The sequence below is a fragment of the Brachyistius frenatus genome, unplaced genomic scaffold, assembly GCF_029030835.1.
Source record: "Brachyistius frenatus isolate BFR_SWC_R1_liver_20210118 unplaced genomic scaffold, ASM2903083v1 Contig_4, whole genome shotgun sequence".
Classification (NCBI taxonomy): domain Eukaryota; kingdom Metazoa; phylum Chordata; class Actinopteri; family Embiotocidae; genus Brachyistius; species Brachyistius frenatus.
In genome coordinates this window covers 10,215,164-10,237,739 of record NW_027210603.1, presented here as the reverse complement: position 1 = coordinate 10,237,739, position 22,576 = coordinate 10,215,164, and the positions used below count along the sequence as shown (strand labels likewise).

The 22,576-nt window shown below is 41.0% G+C and overlaps 1 protein-coding gene across 2 annotated transcripts in view; it reads right to left on the bottom strand.

Moving 5' to 3' along the window:
- The window catches only part of phactr3b (phosphatase and actin regulator 3b), a 49,222-nt gene that overhangs the window by 12,919 nt on the left and 13,727 nt on the right, over nt 1-22,576 (bottom strand). The window contains exons 1-8 of one of the 2 annotated variants that reach the window (XM_069714897.1): nt 21,401-21,666; nt 18,018-18,176; nt 17,790-17,870; nt 17,397-17,537; nt 15,071-15,295; nt 14,760-14,967; nt 13,761-13,951; nt 11,333-11,486 (exon numbers count right to left, since the gene is read on the bottom strand). In XM_069714897.1, the coding sequence (XP_069570998.1) occupies nt 11,333-11,486; nt 13,761-13,951; nt 14,760-14,967; nt 15,071-15,295; nt 17,397-17,537; nt 17,790-17,870; nt 18,018-18,176; nt 21,401-21,407 (1,166 nt within the window). In that variant the 5' untranslated portion in view covers nt 21,408-21,666. Of the gene's footprint in view, nt 1-11,332; nt 11,487-13,760; nt 13,952-14,759; nt 14,968-15,070; nt 15,296-17,396; nt 17,538-17,789; nt 17,871-18,017; nt 18,177-21,400; nt 21,667-22,576 lie in introns of those variants that run through there. The other variant, XM_069714888.1, reaches the window with a different exon arrangement.

Here is a 22,576-nt window from a genome sequence, read left to right as displayed (position 1 = left end):
TATTAACTGCTCCACAACAGAGCTGTTATTTGTAGGCATTTATGAAACAGGATTCAACCAAGCGGCAAACAATAGTGACTTCACTCATTGTTTTGTGAGCTGCCTCGAGTTTGGTATGTTGGCTGTCGACATCTTGCTATTTTGGAGCCAAAAGTGACCATATTTGGATAAGCTGGGGAGGAGCGAGCGGTTGATCTGACTCGATCTAATTGGGAACCCGAGGACACGATGAAAGACATGCCCCAAAAATGACAAGCTTATTGAGATCTAACGTCTAATTAATGATGGGATCATTTGTCAGATGGATCGGCAGAAAACTAATAGGAAGGAGTAACTGAAGCGAATGACACCATTTTGACAAGTGGGAAGAATTTTATGACTTTGTATTTCACAAGCGAAGTTAAATAGGAGTCTATGGAGCCAGTGCCTTTTTGGAGCCAACCACTAGTGGCCCCCGATGGTATTGCAGTTTAAGCCTTATTTTTTTTTTAGACACGGAAGCTACGTCCACTTGTATATACAGTCTATGGATTCAACACAAAAACATCTTTTGAATAAACTGTTGTCCTCTTATTAGTGACCAAGCTAAGCTAATGAGCTTATTTGCTGTGTGAGCTTTACTTTCAACAGAACAACGGCTCAACTATTTCTTGGACTAAATTGTGCAAGCCCATCTGGCTTGCAGGTTAGCCTCCCAGATAGGGGCTCATCAGTGGCTTTTTTTTTTTTTCTTTCTCTTCATTTGTTACATTTTGTCTCACTGGGTTTCAGGCTAACTGGGTGGCTGTCCATGCCACCAAGCTATGTCTCTAGAGCTAAACCTCCTCTCTCCACAGAAATACTGAACATAAAATGCCTTCACAATATCTGCTCATCCTCCCTTTATATCACTGTTTCCAGCTTCAGCCACAGGACCGTCACATGACAGGCAGAAGGTAACAAAGAATGGATGAACAAAAAAACCCCAAAAAAACATTCTTAAAACAGCAGCCGCACATCTCTGCTGAAAATTCAGGGCACTGATGCAGCCGAGGTTTTTATTAAGCCATGATCATTACCCCCTCACGACTTCACAGAGGATCAGACGGGCTGCTGTAAAATCTCGGCAGTGTCATAAAGGGAGTTCTTACAGTGTCATCTTTATATAATGAAATCCTCAGCTGAGAGTGGGAGCTGAGGATGCCCGCATAAAGGTCTGTAACAGAGGACAGAGATGAAAATCATTGCAGTAAAATGCCTCCGGAATACAGAGGGAGAGGGTGGGGTTCAATCAGAGTGGAAATCAGAGTGGAACCTGGGGGGGTGGGGGGGGGATGCAATCTTTCCGTCAGAAAAGGAATGGGAAAGAGGGAAGGGAAGCTGGGCTGTGACGTAGGTAGGCCATTGATTATGGGTGCTGCTGCACCATTTCGGCAGTGGAGCTAAATTTAGAAACAGAGGGTTCCCTTCTGCTATCCTGGTCCTGTTCTGCATTCTGCTGCAGAGTGCTGCGCTTAAGTAATCCAAATCAATGCAACATGCCATGTGCTTTTCAGAGGATATTAGTGCATCTGTTGCATCACAGCACAAATGAAAAGAGCACACAACATGTATGCATGTATAAAAGTTACGCTTTTTTTTTGGACACACGCCAATTCCATTCCTTAATCAGACATGCCTCCAAACATCCCTCTCTCTGAGGGTTTATATCTAATTAATGGTGGAATTATTTTCAGATGGACTGCAAATAACACCGCAATGACTTGCAGAGACAAATGTATTGACATAAAATGTCATGAGAAAATCTCAATGGGAATCTACGGAGTTTTTGGAGCCTCAGGGGTATTGCACTCAAAATCACTTTTGCATTGGCTTCACTTTTCAGACCTAGGAGCCACGTCCACTTTTATATACAGTCTATAATTTAGACCCGTCGAACACGCCAAACTGACAGAAAGCCCGTGGTTTTTCAGAAACAAAGTTCAAATGATTAAAACTGGCAACTTTAAAATAAATCTAAATTATTGTTCCATCAGTCAGAGTCCTGTGTTTCTTTGCTCAGTAACTCTGGGGACATTTTTCAAGGAAAAATTTAAAACAGGAATACAAAATGGGGAAAAGCAACTTATAAGCAGCAACCCCCTTCACTTCGCAATTGTAGAAGACCTATACAAAAACTATGTTCATATTAAAAACTACGTAGCAATAATGCTCCGCTTCACTTTGCTATTTTAGAGTGACCAATTTTAAAATAGCCTGGTTTGGTTCACAACCCTTACGCACTCTGTCACCCTTAAATATGAAAAAAAAAAAAAAATGGATGTGGCAAACAGCATTGCACACTGCTACAACACCCCTAACAACAACACAAAGACTGCACCAACTCGATTTCTTTCTGAAGAAAATAGATTGTTTTAAACTTAAGAATATAAAGGGTACAGCTGCCAAAGGGTTTGCGATGTATAGCTAATTATTTTTCTTTTGGTATCTAGTTTATATCTGTCAATTGCATATTGTATTATATGCAGAAAAGAACTGCAGTGAGTTCTAGGATAGTTACATTTTTCTACAAGCTAAAACTGTTTCCATCAGAGGAATTTCAAAGCTATAAACAAATTGTGCACAAGCAGCTTTAAAAAAAAAAGAAGAAGATGACTCTTGAACTGCATCCATTTCTTGTCGGTTGATGTTGAATCTGCAGAGGGGAACTCAGGTGAAGGCCTCGATCTGCACAATAGTCAAGGTGAGAATGGCTGATTGTTAAAGGCCTTTATGTTCCTGGTGTTGCACAAACAGCTGTGCTGTCCAAAGCCCTTCACAGCACTCAAACACTGCCACGTGTGCTTCAGACTGGACACAGAGTGCTAGCTACCTCCACAAACACAGCTCTGTTCAGTTCAGCACGACTCATTCAATGCGACAGATTCGGTATGTTTCATTCAGTGTGTACACAATCACTGTTACAGAATGGTTGTTTAGAGAGTGTTCATGGAGAGGGTCCCTTCAGCTATTGTTGCTGCTGTGTGAGTTGCCAGGAGCGACTTGTCATGCCCTCTGGCAGACCATGTAGTCAGCAGGACAGGGACACTGACAGACAAACGCACGGTGCCGTCACCCCGAACAATGGCGTGCCTCAGCTGTCCACAGCCCTGACTCACGTCAACGACTCCTTGTTGACTAGCCGGTCCTGCAGTCAGAGCTCAGCCAGACAGCACCTGTGAGAGGGGAGCCGGCCTGCAAACAAAGCATCTGGCATGGGACTGAGCTCCACGCTGACACTCACGCAAAATACTCCGCCGAAGTTTTGGTTTGCATGGGACACTTGTTGCACAGAACTGTGGAATTACTCAACTATTTGAAAACTTAAGTCGATTCCTCTGCCTGCTACAGTCAAACTAAATGTGATGACTTTATTGGTAGGTTCGGTATTTCATGTTTACAGACAGAATAGCTCATTACCCTCCAGAAGTATATTACAGTAAAGTGAAATATGATGATTTTGCTACTTAAATCATTTGAATTTGAGATCCAAACTCGATTGAGGCAAGAGTAGATAATAGCATATTTTATATGCTATTTATATGCATATACATTTTGTCATTTTATTTAAGAGCCATCTAACTGTTGACTTCCCTTTATTCAACTTTACAAAAGTAAGTTGACAGATGAATGTCAAAGGAAATAAAAGTGATAAAGACTAACATGTGGCTGCATTGCAATGATGGCATTACATCTACGACCCACTGAAAGAGCTGAACATTTAGCGTTGTTTTTAGAAATGCAATCCCAGGCCTTCAAAGGATCTGGAATCTATCAATGTTTGCCACAGGCCTCTTTCAGACCTTCCGGTGTTTGTTACTGATACAAGTTGTGGTTGACAAGTGGTGTGTTTGGGTGATTATCTGGTTGAAGAATTTAGGTCTGGTCATTGAGATTGCAGCACAGTAATGTGTACGGAGCAGGGGGAAGGAAAGTGCCTAGTGAAAAAGTATTCCAAGTTAGATCAGAACCTGTGTTACATGTGTTTTTGTGACCATTGATATTGTTTAAACACAATGGAGGAGGTCCGGCGTGAATTGCAGATGATGCTTGACATGATTACTGAAAGGAACTTCCAGGGAGTATTTCAAACGTACCAGGAGCGCTGTATTGCTGATGATGGCTAGATTTAAATCAGGTAGAGTTTTTGGTTGACAATAGGCACAGTATCAGCCTTACATGCCCATGTTTGACTGATGAGATCTGGATTAAGGGCACTTACTGTCTTTCTCTATAATCTTGGCTTTCCATCACATTGGTAAAGGTTCCCTCTGGTCCCAGCTGTCCATAAATATTTGCTCCAGAACCTTTCAACCTTGTCTTTGTATTTTTGGGGAAAATTCTAATCTAGCCTGTGAATTCATGCTGCTGATAAGAGGTTTTTCTTCTTCCAGTAGAGCTTCTGTGGATTGTGATACTTTAACACCTGCGATTGCAGAATGGCAGTGATGTCACTGGCCTCTGTTTTGCTGTTCTTCACAACTCAAAAGGATTTTTCTGTCATTATCTGCACTTGTGTCTGAATTGAGCCAAACGTGACACTGTCACGGTCTCCCATCCAGTGGAGTGACGGGTGTATTATACACTCTTAGCGTGACTCCAGTCTGGTCAATCCGTACGTGACTTTTGCACATCTGAAAAAAAAAAAGGGCTCTTGACATTACCATGTCTTTTCAAATAAAATGACAAAATGTATGTGCATAAAATAAATAAAAGCTTAAACCAGTCCATACTTTTGTCTCATTGTCATGTTATGATCTCAAATTCAAAAAAGGTAACAAACCTTTGGGGGTCACTGTGTATGATATTCTGATTAATTACCACAGTCTATCTCAATAAATAAGGTCATACATTTCCACTTCATCCTTAATTACTGAAAAGCAGTTTGGCACAGTGTGGAAGCTCAGGAAACTAATCACTGCAGTAATGTAACACATTGAGTGAACTGTACGACCAGCAGGGAACTTAACAGACCAGCTGCTCTGACCTCTGTCCTTACCCAACACTGGGTTCATATAACCCAGCATTCCACTACACTACTCCCTTATGACACAATTGATTACTTCCTGTTTTCAATTATGAAATAGGATTCCGGAGGTCACTTTACATAAGCAATATTTGGGATGACACTGTGTCTCACTACAATGCCCCCTGTGGACTTAAGGCCAAACTGCTTGCAATGTCCTTTCTGGCAACTTCAGCAATAAAGTTAATTATTTCTGTTGGTATTCTACATTTACTTGCTGGAATGTGTCCATGTGCAGACATAGAAGCTCACATGGAAACGAAACGTGCTTGGAACAGCTTTGGTTGCGAGGGCATAGGAACAAGGCACATGGAGAAGCATGATGCCAGGCTTAAAGAAGCTCATGAGCGGGTATTATTTAGTCTGTCTGAATGTCACCCTGCCTTACTCATCTCTCACAGTTAAGTTACAAAGCGGGGAGCAAAAGGCTTAGCTGTAAATTAATTAGGCTTCATCAAACACTGCCCTGCTTTCCTCTCAGTGTGGTCGGGCACGAAAGGAAACCAGCTCTCTTTCTCTCTCAGCTACAAAGTCCTCTTCCCTTTAACTGCTTTAACCTGATGCTGCTGGGTATGTAATGAAACCACACCCAGGACACATAGGGGTCCGATCTCCCTGCAGTTCACTGACTCCACTGTGACCTTTACGCTGCAAAAACATCTTCTGTTTATTAGACTCTCTAATGACTACTTCTGGAGGAATATTATTTCCAATATCAATTAAAACTTCTGTTACTTTTGCTAATATACAAACATTTATCAGATTGTACTGTACAGATAACTGATTCTCCTGCTCTTTTTTCACACGTGTATGCAAGGAATGGCTTTTGATACATTTAGTCATTTAATTAAAAGTGTGGCGTGTGCTACTGGCAAAAACTAACTACACAACGGTGGATGAGATCCTCTAACAAACACCGATCAGCAGGTCCAGCTCTTTCTGTGATGAGCAGGTGACTTTTCATTCAGTGACTGCTCGGTAGCCTTATGAAGCTACCTGTGAATTCTGCGGGACACATTCAGGACCTGGGACAGCACACCTGAATAACGGGACTGGGTGGGACATCCAAGCAGCGATACGCTGGAACGACCCAGAGGCAGGAAAATGCTGAGTCGTAAGAAGTTTTTTATTTGCTGGTATTTTGTGTCTCCTCCATGTTATTGGCTGTCAATCATCGTTCAGTTCATTCAATAACTCAGAAATGTCATCGCTGGACAAACAATATGTCTGAATAATTTTTCCCTCTGACATCTTAAAAATGTTTCCACGGGTGTAAAACCACATTCTCTACGTATTCTTTGGTTTTCTTGCGTCTCCTTCTCACCACTATAATAAGAGCAGCCGTCTCTCCAGATTTGTGCACGTGATTAATACCCGCCTTTCAGTCGTATTAAAATAATCACTTCTCCTGTTTCTACTTTCAGGTTTAGTAAATATCGTTGCTGGTGCAAAATTGTTCTAATTGCATGTTCCCTCCTAGTGTTTTGCACCTTCAGGTAGAAACGCCCCAATATTACATATGCATGCGGGCAAACACGCAAAATGGACAACGTGTGTTAAATTGCACATTTGAAAGAAGCAATCCTCACTGCACATCATTCGTAGATCTGCTTGGACATTTTTTTGCGGGTGGTGTGGAGTTTGCGTGATTGTACACACGCAAACGTTTCGTAAATCAGACCCTATATGTTCTGCATACCAGATTATATTTCATTGCTTATTTGAGATGTAGCTCTAAAGGCATTTAACTCTATATGCATTCTCAAATGTGCAATCTTATTTTACTTCCTGCTTCTCCATGGATGACCAAAGACAGACATGCTTGAGCTTGTTTGACCTTTGGCTTTGGCTGACATTCTTTGACTGTGGTAACTCCACAGTACTTCATGGTTCTGGAAAAATCACATGGATACATACTACAATGTCTCTCATTCATTTTCCGTGGGGGCATTTAGTTCACACTCAGGCCCCATGGTCAACATTAGCAATGTGCGTTCCCTGCATAACATTCATAAGAAGCTGTTCTGGCACTGATCCAAGAAAACTGGCTTGGGGATTAAAGTTTCAACTGAAGTTGAATTTTAACGACACTTAAAATAAATCATTAATAACACAATGTTTTGCAATCACAAAAAGATTCCTTAGAAAGGAATGAGCATGCTGTTTTGTTTTAACAAGAAGCGCTTTTTTTCTGTATATGATGATTGATTGAGGCTATTGATCCATATCTGTAATTTGTTAAGACTATAAAAAATTAATTAAAAAAAAATGCTTCATGCCTCTTTCTTAACAAAACCCCATCCCATGAAGAAAGCATGTCACCTTGCCCCAAGAGAAGACTAAAAACAAGGGCACAAGATGAATATTAAAGACATTTTATACATAATTTAAAAATGTTAGATTTTTATGCACCACTGCACCAAGCCAAATTCCTTGTATATGAAAACATTTTTGGCAACAAATCCAATTCTGATATTACAAGGCTACAAGGCTGTATACTTTACACAAGTAATGCTGTGGCTCCCTGCTTATTGATTTCACTGTGCAATCAATTCAAATGTGCATTATTTAAATTTTAAAGTTTTAATAAAAACATTTGTTCACTTGCAGGACAGGGCAATAAGCCAACATTGAAGTATCATCAAGTTATAAAGTAGATTTGTCAATCATGTTAGCAAAGAGTGGCTTTGTCTGATATTTGCTCTCCTCATAGCTATGTTTTGGTTGCTACTAACTTCTGGGAGAAGAAATTTCCATTGGCTGCTAAATTTCATAAAACCAAAACAATAAGCTGAAACTGTGTATGACCACATTATTATTTAACCCATTGTCAAAATTAATGTATTGATTCGAGCAGCTTTGAAAAATTTGACTTGCACCAACTTCAGGTAATTATAATATAACAATCACAATGCAATGCTAAAAGTAGTAATTATTCTATTCTGTGGTCATTCTGGTAATAATCAAAACAGGCATCAAAATAGTATCAGGCAAAAGGTATCATTAAAGTATAAAGTAGCTGGTAACAACCACTTAAGGCATCTTTATTAATTATTCTATCAGCTGGTAGCTCTCATATGCACTGCATAAAAATAGTTAGATATCCCACAAGCAAATGTCACAAAATGCTACAGTGCATCATTCATTTGACATGGGCAATATTTACTGTTAATAATACGAGCTCAACTAAATTTATGATGCACGACAGTTTACTAATATGATATTATAAGTTCTAATGTGTTTAAAATAGCCTGGCTCCATCACACTATTGCTCAAAGCTTCGGTCTTACAGTGTGGGAACGCTGTGTCTAAAATGCTCTTATGATGCAAAATTCCACTATCTGCTGTTAGCAAATTCACTTGTGATTTAAATAGGTGAATTCAGTCAAAGGCCTACCAGTACTTTAAAGCTCAGAGTTGTCTTAATAATAGATTTACAAATGCTCATTGGATGTTTGTATATTGTTTTTTAAGTTTCTGAGAACCACAGCTTCTGTTCAAACCAGATGAAAGCGGGTCAACCTTGAATTAAAGTATTCAGGAGTCCTCGACACAGTGAGGTGTGAACATTTTGCCAGCAGGCTATTATCACAGCTGCCTGTATTAACAAAGAAAATCAACTGCATGTGTAAATAGCCCACAAGGGAAAAGTGCAAACACTTACAAGCTCAGGTTTAACTCTTAATCACTGTCAAGAGAGCTGCTGTTTTACTGTCCAGCACCCACACTTAATCAGTTGTGGCGATAGAGCTGCCATCTAACTGTAATATGATGTTATTATGTACCCAAAAATACATTTGGTGTTGGGACTACATTTCCAGACTCTGAGCATTGCATAAGCCTACCAGCACACCCTGCCACTGTATTATTCAATAGGAATGAATGTAATTTGATTGTTGCTGTAATCCTATTGAAGTCCATATAGTAACAGCCCATTGCCTTTTACATAACACAACAAATATGATTATTTATTAATATTCTATTTATTATCTTCAGAAGTACCACCAGAACACTGATCAGAAAGAGTGAATTTAATGAATACATATTACTTTTAGAATTGTACGGACTTTTTAACTTCATGAGAGAAGTTTCTGCTATTTAAACGGAAGACCATTAGAGTCTGAGTTTTGGGAGCCAGCCCCTATTGGCCCTTAGTGGTATTGCACTTTAAAGCACTTCTGCATTGGCTTCACTTTTCAGATTTGGAGACTATGTGCATTTTTACATACTGTCTATGAGTAGGAATAATGCTGCCATCAAATGGAACTCATGAGTTAATGGTTATGACGTGGGAATTAGTGTGTACAGTATATCTGGTGTTTAAGTGATTAAGTCACGAGACCTCTCCAAAAGACTCCTCTGTTCTCTTTATATTCTTTGCTTCTTTCCAAGAAATGGTAACCGCCAGCATCCAGGAGCCAGACAAAAAAATTTAGCAAACTACCAGACGGGTAACGTAATGCAGGAAATGAAAAAACACAGTGACAGAGTTCTACCTCTGTCATTATGTCTTTTCATCAACATCAACCTTTTTCTTAGAAGTATTATGAAATTGCACAGAAAGAATCCATACAACTACAATCAGACCATATGATTAAAAAAAATAGTTCATTTTTCATTGGGTTCTAAGTTAATACGACTTACCATACAACAACAAAAATTTCAGAAAATGTCAGCAAACACATCATAACTTTTGAACTCAGAGCTTTCAGAAAATTCGGAGGTCCGAGATCGCGAACACCACAAGAGGAGGGCATTCATATGGACCCTTCTGGTGAACACGGTCAGCATGACCTCATTTGCAGGCCTGTTGAGATGGATTGCTCTGTAGTTAGCCAGCAACAGATTATGTATTCAGATGTAGTTAATACCCTAACAACACATTGTATGAAGGCAATTATGCTTTAACCATGACCCAGAAGAGGCTTTACGCAATTTTCTTTAGGTCTGATTAAAAATCTGTGAATGATTAGTAGACATGTACATTAGGTCACAATGATGAGCTCTTCGTAGATTGGCGTATTAGAGAGGGAGAAGGTATATAGGGGGAAAGTTTACAACTGGTCTAATTAATATTGTAATATTAACAAAGGATCAAATGACTATGTTCCATGTGAAAGGTCTAAACCCACATATACAATGACTATCATCAACTCAGCAGTTTAACTTTCAACTCATTGCTTTGGTTTTATGGCTGTGACTTCAATATTTACTTTCACTGTCACCAAGTGCTTTCATCAGCCACGCTCGCAGGTGTAGCAGGGAGCTGTCAGCTTAAACGTCTGATGAAGCCACCGTGTGATGCCCGCTCATTACCAAACAGCTGCCGGGCAAAGTTAGCGATCAACTGGTGGACACTGTGGTCCACTGAGCAGCTTTAAACACAGATATAAGGACATTAATTAGGTCACGAGACATACAACTCCAAATGCTAAAGTAGCTATGTGTCTGAGAGTGAAATGAGGAGAATGGTATGAGTCCATGTATTTGGGTTAAGTACAGCACTAGACCATGATTAGACTAGCTCAGCATAAAGACCAGCTACAGGAAAACAGCTAGACTCGCTCTCTCCAAGGTAAAACAAAAAAATGGACGTATCAACACTTCAAAAGCTCAGCAAATGACAAGCTATACTGTGTGTGTGTGTGTGTGTGTGTGTGTGTGTGTGTGTGTGTGTGTGTGTGTGTGTGTGTGTGTGTGTGTGTGTGTGTGTGTGTGTGTGTGTGCGTGTGTGTGTGTGTTTGACCCAAACATGAAAAGGAAAAATTAAGTGTTCTCGTGTTTTTCATTCAAAACACAGCTGGGCGCAGCAACAGCTTTCTAAATTCATCCCCTCCTGAAAGTGGCAGGTTTGAGACCCCTATACCGACAAACACCAAAACCTATCCTCACTACAAACCATATTGGAGATGGTTAAACTGTTGTTTACCTCAAAATGTTCCTCCCTCTGTGTGATTGAACTGAACTCTGAATCAAAAGGTAAATGAACTGAGTTGAAATGGGTTTACCCTCCACAGCATCTCCACATCAAAAAACAACAACAACAACAACAACAAAATCTTTCAAGTAAATATTGTGAGCAGCACAAAATAAGCCTGGTCTGAAGAAGCTATAGGAAAAGCTGCTGTGATTTGTTTAGGGACAGTGGGTGGTGAAAGGGAAACAAACAAGTGTGAAAAACAGTGAATGAGTGAGTGAGGAAACAGACATACGTGAAGCAGAGCACAATGGTAGGGGTGAGGGGTTTCTGATGGGGGAGTTGACGTGGGTCCACACAGAGCCACTCACTTGGCCAGCTTCATCTCTATCTGCTGGCGGATTTCCTGCCGCTCCTGGTCGCTGCGGACAGGGAAGATGTTGCGGTCCTCCAGCTCTTGCTTGCTGGGCCTGTTGCGAAGCTTTACAGCCAGCAGCTCCTTCCTCATCCGGCGTGGGAGGGTCCCTGTTGTTATGGAGCACAAATTAAGGTCAGCAACGACACGGTGGTTTTTGAGCTGCCGCACACAGTTATTCAACTAAACCCACTGAACTGATGCTAATCACCACACAGCGGGCTTTTGTGCTTTTCTCATGCGACCTATATTCGCCAGCATTTCATAATGTAAAAAACTAATAACTAATTCAGGATGTTAAAGTATCTACTTGGTGTTAATCTTTTTTATATAAGAAATATTTCATTGTCACCCTCCTTGAAGCTTTTTCATTTGAAATAAATTTTATGAATTACATGTTACAAAGTCTACAACTTCTGTCAATTAAACATCGATATTAACACAGAAAATCAAACATATTTGACAGAATTTTAAAGGGGCCAGCAGTAGCAGCCCGGAGACCATGTGGATAGGTCTAAATAATCTATTGTTTAATACAAAATTCTGCCAAGTTACACGGGGACCACTAGAGAACACCAATTTTCAAATCCATCCACAAAATTCTGGGTTGGATTGACGTTTGGACTCCGACTCTTTGGCTGCTCCAAAGTATTGACACTGTTGTTTTAAAGCCATGCTCGTGTAGCTTTGGCTTCATGTTTGGGGTTGGCTTGCAGAAAAGTACTGTATATCTTTACCCGCGCTCTCTTGCAGACTTGGAGCAAATTTAATACCAGGCTTTTCTTGGTTTTGCTGCATTGATGTTACCCTCAATCCACACAGGACTTCAAGCATCAGCACTGATTGATGGATGCTGCCACCGCCACGTTTCGTGATGAGGATTATTTTTTATCTTAACGGTCGAAAAATTGCATTTTAAGACACAACACCAACTTCATTTTGCTTATTTCCATAGTCTGGCAAACATTTGCCAAGATGTCATGAGAGTTTTTGGAGGTCAGTGACTTTCTGAGTGCCAGTCTGCAAAAAACCTACAATAGGTGCGGAACCAAACTAGCACCAGCCTTCTGGGAACTTTCTCCAACATAAATGTTCATTCAGTGGATTGTGATGTGTGTTTTCACGGCAGAGCCAAAGCCAAGGGAGGACGAAAGAAATTAGTAAACCGACGTATCAAAAGAGCGATGAATTCAGGTTCCCTCTGAATGTCAGCCTTGAAATGAACAACAAAGCCTGGATTTTCTAAATAACGTTGTCTGTAGTGTACGCTATATTTCAGGCCTATTCAACTCACTCAGGGTGGATATGGCCCTTTTGAACTTTTCCTGTGAACAACAAGAGGCTGCCAGGCTTGTGAGTGATATGATTCACATCGACATATTGCAGTTTGCTCGTGACCCGTTTTCCATTAAACCTGAGGGAGACTTCTGTGTAAAATCAAAAGAAGCAATTTCATAAAACTATGTCAAAATAGCAAAAATCAAGGCTCAAACAGATTAAAAATGACAGAAGCCTGATGTATGATAATTCGAACACACCAACTTACTATTAGTCTGGTTGCTGTTTCACTGCTTTTATCTTTAAAATATATGGATATGGACCTGCTATAAGCACCTTGTATCTGCTCTGAATTATTTTTGACAGTATCATAAACAGGACCATGTATTGATAGCCTGATGGATTTGTTGTACATCTTGTTTTTTTACATTTGTGGACATGGACTTAACAGTAAAATATTTCCTTATCCCCTTGGTGTTTAGCGACCGAGAGCTGGTCTGCAACTGATGGTACATACGTGTTCAGCTTCACATGGAAGGGGAAAAAAATATTAACCTTCCTACTCTAACGTAAATAAGTTCAAAGATTCAAGAAAAATTAACACGGAAGCAGGCATGTCATTTCAAATTTGAGCGACAACCCTGTGAGTTCTTAGACAATCATTCATATTGTAAATCCCTCTTCATTCTGTTAACATATCCTCCACTACACATTTGCATTACCATCGCTGCAGCCAACAGATATTTGTATCACATCACCCTCGTGCTGGTGGCGTCTGTCATAATGCCACAAGTCCACTCTTTTAACATTTTTTCCTGCCAGAGTCACAGACATGTTAACGGCAGACGACTGACCCACATGAATGGCCGAGAATTAGGCCACCAGAGCAGATGTTGACGGGCCACTGAAACTTAACACCAGTAAGTCTTCCATTCGTCATTTCTGTAAATCTCCCTGTCACGCTCGGATTGTAACAAACATCTGCAGAGATTATGCTGCTTCATTATCCGCAAACAGGGTGCCCGTATTTTGCTGACTTTGTACATTAAGAGGGAGATAATGGTACAGCAAATATTATACCACATGTTCGCTGTGAGCACACCTACCAGAGATCACAGACTCGTTCCAGCTGTCCTGGTCGTTCAGGTATTCGTCCAGGCGCCAGTTCTCCTTGTTCTCATCAGAATCCTTCTTGCTTTCCGACTCGCCGGCAGGTTCCCTCTCTGTGCTGGACGTACGAGTCAGGCGGCCATCCAGTCGCCGTTTCGGAGATGAGCGTGCCTCTTTCGTCTGGTAACTGAGATCACACATCACAAGACAAGTCTGTCAATTACAGCTTCAGTGAACACTTTGCATAGAGACTGGCTAAATTTTCAGAGAGCTTGCCAAGTAGTTCAAAAATGTCTAATCCAAAGGAAATGCTTAAAAATAGAGCGTTCAAACTAAAAGCATGAAACTTACTAAGAATATTTACTGTAAGAAAACATGATACACTGTCTAAGAAAATAAAATACTGACAAGGTAGAAAGTGTCAGCAGTAGAAGCTGATGATTGGCTTATCATAGTAAGTATTCTTGTCAAAATGTGCTGCTTTTCTGTGTTTTATATATTCTTTACTGAATATCTTTGTATTTTGGGGTGTTAGTTGTACCAAAAAAAGGATTTGAGAATTGTTTATTTCACTGAACACTGAAATCAGTAAAGGAAAAAAAATCTTTTAGTTATGTACTGCCATCATTTCCTCGTCTCTTACCATTCACTTTTTGGTTGTTATACACCACAAAACCAAGACAAATCTCTTCTCAGTGAAAACTTACTGGACGATAAATAGATTTAGATTTTGGTTGAAAAGGACAAAGCTGTTTTTGGTCCATATTGTCCATATGTTGGAGTGTGTGATAAGTAAAACTGTGGATCCTGGGATTTTAATTGTCAGACAGGATTAATACAACGTCATTTACAAGGTATTAAGTGCCATATGATTTTGTTCTCATTTAGCAAAAAATGATCATTTCCTGTAAAGAATTATTATATTTCTTCTGATAACACAAACAAAATTATACAAACAAAGGTATGTATTTAAAATGATGCACATCAAGTCTGACCTGTCCTGTCTATGTTTGGTGGCCAGGGCGCGGTGCAGTTCCTCAATGATGCAGCTGGGGGGCAGCTGCGGGTGTAGCGCCCCGAGGTGAGGGGACCCAGTGGGTGTGGAGATCCTGCCTCTCAACAGAGAGCCATGAGAGTCTTTGGGAAGTGTGAAGTTCCTGGGTAAGGTGGCTGGGGACTTCTTCACTGGCACTGGGGGAGCCCCTGGGGAGGAATAGTAAAATTGTAAAATAGTAAAAAAAAAAAAAAAAAAGAGATTCTGCTGCAGATAAATGAGGGATGACATCACTTGTTCCAGTAAACCTACCATCCACGCTGCCCAATCTGGTGAGCAGCTTGACAGGCAGGTTAGGTGGAGGCGGGGTGCTGGCTCTTCTCTGAGGCTTGGTCACCTCCTGTTTCCCCTCCACAGCCTCCACTTTCCCCATCGTCTTCTCTTCACCGGGCTCACTCAGTGAGATGCTTTCATCTTCTCCATCTTCACTCTGACCGGGATCTCCCACCGTCTTTGAATCTTCGGTCACATCTTGCACTGACATGACGAATCATGAGAGGTGAAGCAAAGGTTTGGTTTGTTTCTGAGGTCTCTGTCGCCACCTAGTGGGCGATCACGGACACGTTGAGGCTGGAACCAACTAAGCAGCACCTGGAACCTCATTTTATTATTAACTATCAATCATTTACCTGCCAAAATTTGACCAGATTGGGTCTAGACTAAAAAGTAGTGACCCCATTCTGATTTACATCAGTTAAACTGGATTAGTGGCATGTTATTTGCTTTAGAATATAAAGCATATACAGCAAACTGAAGTAATGTCAGGACAAGTAGGGTGTCACTGGGAGCTTGCTTTGCTTGTAATCATGCTTTGCTTTAATCTTGATTTGTTTTTCTGATTGTGTTCATTGTGTACATACTAGACCTACAAAAACAGAATGAATATACACTGGTAAAAACAAAACTAATATTAAATAAGGACACTGACATAACATCTATACACAGAAGATACAGTGGCTACAGATCAATGAAATGCGGTCGATCAAACTTTAGAAGTTAAGCACTTCAAGACAAACAGTTGGTGGCGCTAAATCTGCACTCATGTGCCATTAAACCGCACCGTTAGAAGAGCGCCAGTCAAACATCAAATGGTGGGAAACGACGTGAAAATAGTGATGGAAATAGGAAAATCCTGCTAGTTTCTTGCAGTTGTTTTTTATACGGATGAATGGAAATGATTCTGACAATCATGCAAAAGGATTGCAATCCGTTCAAATAATCGCAATCAGGCGATTATGTTCCATGTGTGTCTGGGTTTCATCACAAAGTCCAGACGCAGGCAGTGTAGGTCTTTACAGAACTCTAAACGGCCCATAGCTGTAAATGGGATTTTAATAGTTACAGTCCAAACAATACTAGTTTTTGAAGCTGATATTGATCAATATTTGGGGTTTAAAATACAATAAAAATTTGGGACGCTGCGTAACATGTAAATAAAAACAAAATGCAATAACTTGCAAATCACATGAACCCATATTCTATTGCAAATAGACCTTTTATAAAAAAAAAAAAATTGTGTTATTATAAATTAAACACTCTGTAAACCTGTATATAGCTGTATTCAAAACCTGTATATATATATATATATCATTCAGCATTAATGGTTCCTTCACAGACGTGCAAGCTATCAGTTCCATGTACAGTTTTTCTTAGCCCAGACAATGTTTTACACTAAAGAATTGTGTCTGTTTTTAATGCAGTGCAGCCTGAGGCCCGAATATCACCACCATCCAATAATGTTTTTTGGCCTTGTCCCTTGTGTACAAAGATTTCTACAGATTCTCTGAAAGCTTCCAGTGTTTTGTTGCCCCTGTTGCCATGAAATTAATTTATCCATTTCAACATTTGACGTTGTCTTTAGTCTATTTTCAATTAAATATGGGTTTATGTGATTTACAAATCACTGCATTCTCTTTTTATTTATCTTACACAGCATCCCAACTTTTTTGGAAACGGGGTTGTATCCAATAAAGATAAAGCTGCCATAGCAGCTGTGAGTTAATGAGTCAAGTTTTGTGTCCTGAAACCCAAACCAGCAAAAAGTCTTGTCGAGGGGAACTGCAGAGTTGGGTGATAAAGAGAGCCACTGAGCAGCATTAGCAACTATTCATTTGATGTCATGGTTCTGGCCGCCTTGTGTATGTAAGTCCATAATTCACTCATTTTGCTCCGATATGTTCTACACCAACTGTTGAGCAAAATAGTTGGTGCTTCAGGTTCTAAACGCTGCACTATGTTTCCCGGCTAATCGCTAACTATGTCTGTGTGCTGTTCGGTGCTGAGCAGTGAATTTATGTGGAGCGAAGAGACCGAACCGAACCAGTAATGTTGTGGACCATCAAATCAAAACAATGAGCCAAAAGACTCTGGAACGCTCAGCACAGCTGCAGAGTCAGGGTGAAACTTGTCTAAAGTTTTGTTCTAATGTTAGTCACTTTACACAATCATTTGATTCCTTGTTTATAGATAAATATAGATTAGAGCAACCGTCACCTGTTTCTACTTCTTTGTGCCGTCAGATGTAATTGCCTAATGCTGGGCTTTGTATTCTCTCTCTGACCATAGTGTTGCTCTCTACCTGTTGAGGCCTCTAAATCACTGCCCAGGTCTTCACTGGTGCTGGCCAGCGGTGCCACAGGCTCCTCGTCTCTGTCCTCACCATCAGAGTGAGTCGGGGTGTCAGGATCCTCACCGTTGCCTCCACAAGCAAGATCTGAGTCTGCACACAGGACACAGAAAAGACAGTGGACTGAGTGAGGAGTGAGTCCGTGTAGCACTTGGGCATCATGTGGATGAATAAATGAACTGTGAAAAGCCTGGAGTCATAATGTGTGTGTGTGTGTGTGTGTGTGTGTGTGTGTGTGTGTGTGTGTGTGTGTGTGTGTGTGTGTGTGTGTGTGTGTGTGTGTGTGTGTGTGTGTGTGTGTGTGTGTGTGTGTGTGTGTGTGTGTGTGTGTGTCTCATCTTGCACCTGTCTCTGTCTCCATCTCCCCGGGGCTCCTCCTGGCGAGGTCATCTCTCTTCTGCCGTACAGCTGCCTTCTTCTCCACCGCTAAACAACACAAACATTCATGAAACCGGTCCGCAGATTGCGTGAGAAATGAAAACACATGGAACTATTTGCATCTTCCTGTCCCCCGAGTGAATCCCAAACCATGCAATGTTTACTGGCACTGACGGAAGCACGAGTCACACTCACTTGCTGTGGGCTTCAGCTTCTCATTTTTCTTTTTCCTCCATTTCCAGGGCTTGAAGATGCGTCCCAGACTGGCCAGCTTGCTGTTGCGGCGGACGGGAGGCGTACGGACCCCTGAGACCAGGCAGCCGGAATGCAGCGCCCTCTGCTGGTCCATCACATCTGCAACACAAAACAGCTGCCTTAAAATAGGCTGCAGACTAACAGAATTCATCCAGGCGTTACAGCGACATGGTGAGGGCTAAAGGAATTTCTTAAATCACTGCTAACACAATTGGCTGAATACGACTGACACCCATCATGTGAGAGGAGCAAATGTAGGTCACCGGCTGTAAATGCCTTATTGATGCCAGTCTAATTTCTGAGAAGCAGCAAGCAGAGGGGAGAAGACAGAGAATTGCATTGTTTGTGTGTGACTCACATGGTTCCAGGGCAGCCAGACCTTCCTGGCCCCAAAACACACACACACAATGGAACGCTTTTAAGAGACATCTTGAAAGACACACAGGGAATAAATCAAATAAGCCTTTTCTGAGGTCAGAGCAGACATCTGCAGCCTGCATGCTCTACCGATTCCACACTATTTTAGTCTGCGTACCTACCTTGGTGAGGTACACAGCAGTTTGACATAATGGAAAAGTGACAGAATTGTACAAATCATACATGCAAGCTACTGACAGACGGGTCTTTTTTTTTTTTTTTAGAACACTCTGCAGCGCCCTCCATGTTTACTTTTATTTTTGTTGTCTCTTTTTTTCTCCTGCATTTGTTATTATTTTTGGGAACTGACAATAATTTATTCAAGAGTGTACTGTATGTAGTGTCAAAATGATAGTGGATTTGTTTTTTACATTACTATCAAGAAATAAAAACATTTCATATCCATATGATGGCCAATAATTTTATGGGCCGATACGGATCTGTCTGTAATAAAATCGTCTGGCTGCTTTATCAGTAAGGCTCTGACTGATGTTTTATGTGTTAAAAAAAAATGACTCTATTATCATGAGGCTGTATCTAACACTATTTTTCCTTATCAGTGAATCTACAAAAAAAAATTCTTAATTGAATGATTAATTGTGCATTCCATTAAATGCCAGAAAAATTCTCCAGAGCCCAAGTTGGCAATGCTAAACTGCTTGTTTCACCCAACAGTTTCAAATCCAAATGTATTCATTGCTATTACAAAAGAAGACCAATATAAGAAAAATATTTTCTGCCATTTCTCTCCAAAAACATTTTTTTATTGAAACGTTATTATCCGTCGATCAAGTAATTGTGCGCAGGAGCTCGGATTTCTCGCCACATACAAATCAACAATCGATAGCAAATTCCTCTTATCTGCTACTCTGACCTCCTGAAGCTCTCCGTTGTGGGTTCAGCAGGAGATGAGGATCACACTGATTGACAGACAGGCAGAGAACCGCAGAGGCTGACTTCTGTTCTGCTGCACGGACAGCCAGAGAAAGAGAAGGAGGGAGAGAGAACGAGAGAGAGAGAGAGAGGTTCCTTGGAGAAAGGACAGAAATAGGCCCTCCTACACAGTCTGGCTCCGACAACAAGCTGACACCTCAGGGGGCCAACAGCTGAGCCGTGGGCTGCACAAGGGTGGCTCTGTGAGCGCTTTCATTTTCTGTCGGTAGCATCTAAATCCACAACATCTGCTCATTTATCCCTTAAGAAATGTATTACACACACTTGTAATACGGGCCCCAGTCGCAGAGTAAGAAGGTGCATTTAAGTGCACTGTGATTCACATTGATATATTTCACAGGTGGGGATGGATGTGGCAGAAATTTGGCAGGCGGAAGTAAGCAAAGTGTGCAAAAATGCAACTTTTTCTCTGTGGCAAAAACAAGGTCGGCCAGCTGATATCAGAAACACATTCTCCACATTCAAAAAAAAAAAAAAAAACGATGCAGGTAGCAGCCAGGACAAGTCATTTAAACTTTCAAGTCGGAGCTATATTTGTATGATGTCAGCAACATTTCAACATCCAAATGTTCACTGTGGCTGCAGCTGCTTGATTATTTTCGTGATCCACTTGTTCAAAAAAATAGTGAAAAGAATGCCTACTTTAATTTCCAAAACCTCAAGGTTGACATCTTCAAATGTGTCTTTTTGTCCAACCAACAGTCAAAAACCAAAATATGTTCATTTTACAGACACATCAGATAAGGAAAAGCAGCAATCCCTCAGATCAGATAAGCAAGCTGACTCTTTTTCCAGCTGTTTCATCTGCATCGAAAAATGAAACTCAACAGACCTCTGAGGAGATAACACTGCCCGCATACAGGCTCCGCTAACAGCACAAAGCCAATCTTAAGAGAGTTTATTGATTCATGTACGAGCGGTGCCTCTGCTTTTACTCGCACGCGGAGCTGCTTGATTACCGAACAACGTGAGAAGCAGGTCAGTCGCCCAAGTCGTGCGTGCCTGCCCGGGATGCGGCGAGAAATTCAGGTCAAGCCAGCAGTAACTGTAGCGAGCACACCCAGGGTCAGGCTGCCGTTGCCATGGTTACCACGCCGGATGCTGCAGAGCAGACCCTCGGAGGCAGAGAACCCACCAGGGCATGAGAAATAGGGGGCTGCTGGGTTGGATGGGAAGGCTTGTTGCCACACAGAGAGACGGAGAGCCGCAGCCAATCACGTCCCAGCGTGCAATGATGCATAATGTAAGTGGAGGAGATGCTGTGTTTTAAATTTTGCAAGTTATGTTGAAATATTTATCCAAGTGGTTCGGTTTTCTCGTTTGAGTGAGCATTAGGATGGCAATCTGCAAATGCGGACACATTATTTTTTTAAAGGCCACGTTAATTTCCAAACTCAAAAGATTTTGAAGTGTGCTGTGACCTAAAGCAGAGGTCTACCACTGCAGATAATGAGGCTGCCGGGGAAGCCAAACATAGAGCATCTAGAAAGGTCACAACAATCTCCTCAGTGGCATTACAGCTACTGTATGACTCATCGAGTGCTACTGATGGAATTAAAAACACTTATTTTTTTGAGTCACTTGGAACAGTCACCATAACGTTTTCAGCATAAAAGTTCCTGAAGGAATATTTTGACTGTAGTTTTATCATAGTTACATCACAATAATAATAATAATAATAATAATAATTTTAAAAAAAAAATAAAAAAAGCATTGATAAAATAAACATGAATCAAGGGCAAGTCACTAGAAACTTGCTGCCGAACACCGCAGAGCGCTAAGAGATTAGTACAGGAATATTCCAGTGATATCCCAGGTAGATACAGCACCATTAAGTGTCCCACACACTCAAGACAAAATAGCACATTTAATAAACAGTAATTTCTCTTGACGAACTGACTATAAATCAGTACCGGTGAAGTAAACGCTCGTGTTTCAGGGTTAACACTTACTTATCATAAAACACACAGCTACCCGGTCCTCCTCCAGCTCCCCCGGTATTCACATCACGTCCCCTCGGAGCCCTACGGGCTCAGGCCGACTGACAGGAGGCTGATCATTTCGCAGACAATGAATTAAACACGCAAACGGAAATGCTCTGAGTTCAAATAACTCTTCCAGAAAGTTGTACAAATGCCCGTGTAAATGCGACGGGAGCACTCGGGAGGAAGCGCAAAGTGGAAACAAAAACAAAAACAAACGTGTGAGCGCGAACGGGATTACTGCTGCGACCAGCTTCTCGTGTTGACGACGTAGGAGGAGGGCAAATAAACTGGCACACCCTCAATCACTACTGCAAAACACAGTAGTACAGTGCGCTTGCGCTTGCGCAGTGTAAACAGCTTGTTTTCTCAGCCTTTACGGACAGATGCTGAAATCGCCGCTGTCTTATCTTTCAAATACTTTTTCGGAGATGTTTCTGTTCATGTTATGATAAGATGAACACATTCTCAAGTAAAATACACTCGAGTCCGCCGCGCTAAAGCTGCAGCGGAAGTCCCGTAGTAGACCTATATCACAGCAGACATTTTGACATGTTGCAGCAGGACACAAACAGCTGCAACAGATGTTTGCAATGACGTCCCGCTTCCGTTCAGTGCGTCAGTGAGCGTACAAAACCAGGACCCAGGTCATCAATTAGGCTACATCTGTGCTTTTTGCTTTAATACGAACCAAAATGTCAGCAGTGGAAAAAAAAAAAAAGTTCCACACATCACCTTGGACAGGTCTGTGGTTCTGTGGCCGTTTCATTTCTGAGGCTGGTTTGGACTATTGTGCTGAAGTCTGTAGGCCTATATCACATAAACGTTTATTTAGTTTGATATTAAAGGGCTAAAAAAAATACTAACTAAAAACTAATTAACACCTCTCAGTGTAGCGCAGTACACTTTAGGGCTTCAACCAGCAATTATTTTCACTCTGGCCATCTTTTTGCCAGGTATTTCTTTCATCACTTGGTATTTGAATTTTTTTTTTAATCAAAAATATCTATCACAAAAGGCTTCTTTAAATTGCTTGTTTTGTCCCGACTGTCAAAAACCCAAAGGCATTCGATTTGTCTTCAACTAAACAATTTTTCAAATCATGCGTGCAAATTGTCTAATTGGTTATTAGAATAATAGTTCTAG